This window comes from Saccostrea cucullata, unplaced genomic scaffold (genome assembly GCF_032062105.1).
Source record: "Saccostrea cucullata isolate Sc308-1 unplaced genomic scaffold, CSIRO_AGI_Scuc_v1 ctg12500, whole genome shotgun sequence".
Lineage (NCBI taxonomy): Eukaryota > Metazoa > Mollusca > Bivalvia > Ostreida > Ostreidae > Saccostrea > Saccostrea cuccullata.
Window position 1 is genome coordinate 18,611 of NW_026923080.1, and position 1,758 is coordinate 20,368.

General features: G+C 31.6%; 1 protein-coding gene across 1 annotated transcript; it reads right to left on the bottom strand.

The window, feature by feature from the left end:
• Positions 1-754: 754 nt before the first annotated feature.
• On the bottom strand, positions 755-1,647 carry LOC134263117 (uncharacterized). The gene is made up of 2 exons (XM_062745427.1): positions 1,441-1,647; positions 755-892 (listed from the first exon to the last, which is right to left on the bottom strand). Exons 1-2 carry the CDS (start codon positions 1,639-1,641, stop codon positions 755-757), a joined length of 339 nt encoding a protein of 112 aa, XP_062601411.1. The 5' UTR covers positions 1,642-1,647.
• Between the last annotated feature and the right edge of the window lie 111 nt (positions 1,648-1,758).

The window sequence follows — 1,758 nt, forward strand, 5'->3', positions numbered from 1 at the left end:
GTCTCTTTGAACCTATCCTTATTAATCTATACAAATATTTTTCACTTAAAATCCCATTTTTGTGAAAATTTGAATAAAAAATAAAAAAAAAACTACGCTGTAAACATTGTTCATTTTATTGATTAAAACATGACAAGTTGCTATTTTCAAATTTAATTTTTCGACCAATCGATCAAAGTCTGTTTGTATCGTTTGTCCTTAATTACCGTTGGATCGAAAGTTTTGTCAAATCAATTAATTCAAAGGAAGAAGTTGGAGGGGTGTAAATTTTGTTGATATATTATAATAATACAGAACATGTAGTACTCTTTAGCCGTGCCCCTCCTACATTAATTACGTTTGATGACCTTTTGGCTACCTAGGGACCTTCAAGGCAAACACTTCTTGAAGATATTGTTCCATTACATTCAGCTGTTTTTCATAAAAGAAATCCCAAACCCTTTAACAGTCAAGTCATTCATTCAACAAACATACATTTTTACAATTTTCAAACAGTTTTATTCCTTTAAAAAATATAGTATTTCTAATTGTGATTTACAAATTTACTTAGAATTAAAAATACACTAATAAAATATATGCCTTTAGAAAGATACCCACATGCAAATACAAAATGCAACATGCATAATTTTTAAAACCAGTATAATATAATATAATAGTATAAAACCAGTATAATATAATAGTATAAAACTCCTGAAGATTGGAAATGAAACCGGTTGAGTTTATTTCGGTGTTGTGATATATATATATATATATATTAAGCTTTGGTGGCAGCGTGCCAGGAGAGCTCCTTGCTTTCGTTAAGTTTGGCCGTGTGTTGGTTATGGTGGACGAGGTCCCATTTCTTCATCCACGGACCCTGGATTGTGGTGTCAAAATCTGCGTCTTCTACATTCTGTTGGCGAGAAAATAACAAAAAGAATAACAGCAAGGAAACTTTTGAACTTTGATTTATATTTTATAGTGCTAGACGTAAATATTTTTCTTGAACCTGAAACAATACCATTACATGAAGTTATAAATGAATGTATATGTGTAAGCATGATTTCTCTTTCAGATTTCATTTTTTAAGCTTACAGGTTCACGTCAATGTGGACTATTTGCTATAACATCCCCACCCAACCGCAAAAATGATAACAAAAACTTAATCCGTATTTTATTAATAAACATGTAAAAGTATAATAGATAATTTTTAACCATGCAAATTTCCATTATTCAAGTTTCTGAATTCAATAATATAAAGTAAATGAAAAATATACATACTGGGGTATTCATTAGGGTAATGGCAAAAGGTAAGAATTTTGAACATAATAGAAAGTTTACAATTTTTAAAGGTTTTTTTCCAAACAACAAGTTCTGGTCTATAAACCTAACTTCTCTTAAAATATTATAGATAGCAATCGTTATTTACTTGTCTAGTAACTGAGATTTTATTGATTTTACCGGAAGTACGTCTTGGAGGTCTTTGACTGATTCCTTCTGTTTAGACCAGCGGTCATCTCCGTCAAAGCCTGTCCAGTCGATCTTATAGTCCGGATCCTTGGATGTCCGGAAGAGTAGGTGGTTCTTCATACCATAAAATCCGCAGGGCTGATCCGGTTTTTGCCAACGGAGGTCAAGACTCCAACGGACCTTGTCTGACATATTCGGCAAGCTGAATATTCAATTAATAATAATCATGTATACATGTATATGGCCTGCTTCTCCATTACTATACTCTAAAAACTTGTAAAATAAGCAATTATTCACACTAAGAAAGAA

Coding starts and splice junctions, on each gene's coding strand:
- LOC134263117 (XM_062745427.1), bottom strand. CDS start 1,641: ATGTCAGACAAGGTCCGTTGGAGTCTTGACCTCCGTTGGCAAAAACCG. Junction 893..1,440: donor ACCTCCAAGACGTACTTCCG/GTAAAATCAATA, acceptor TCTCGCCAACAG/AATGTAGAAGACGCAGATTT.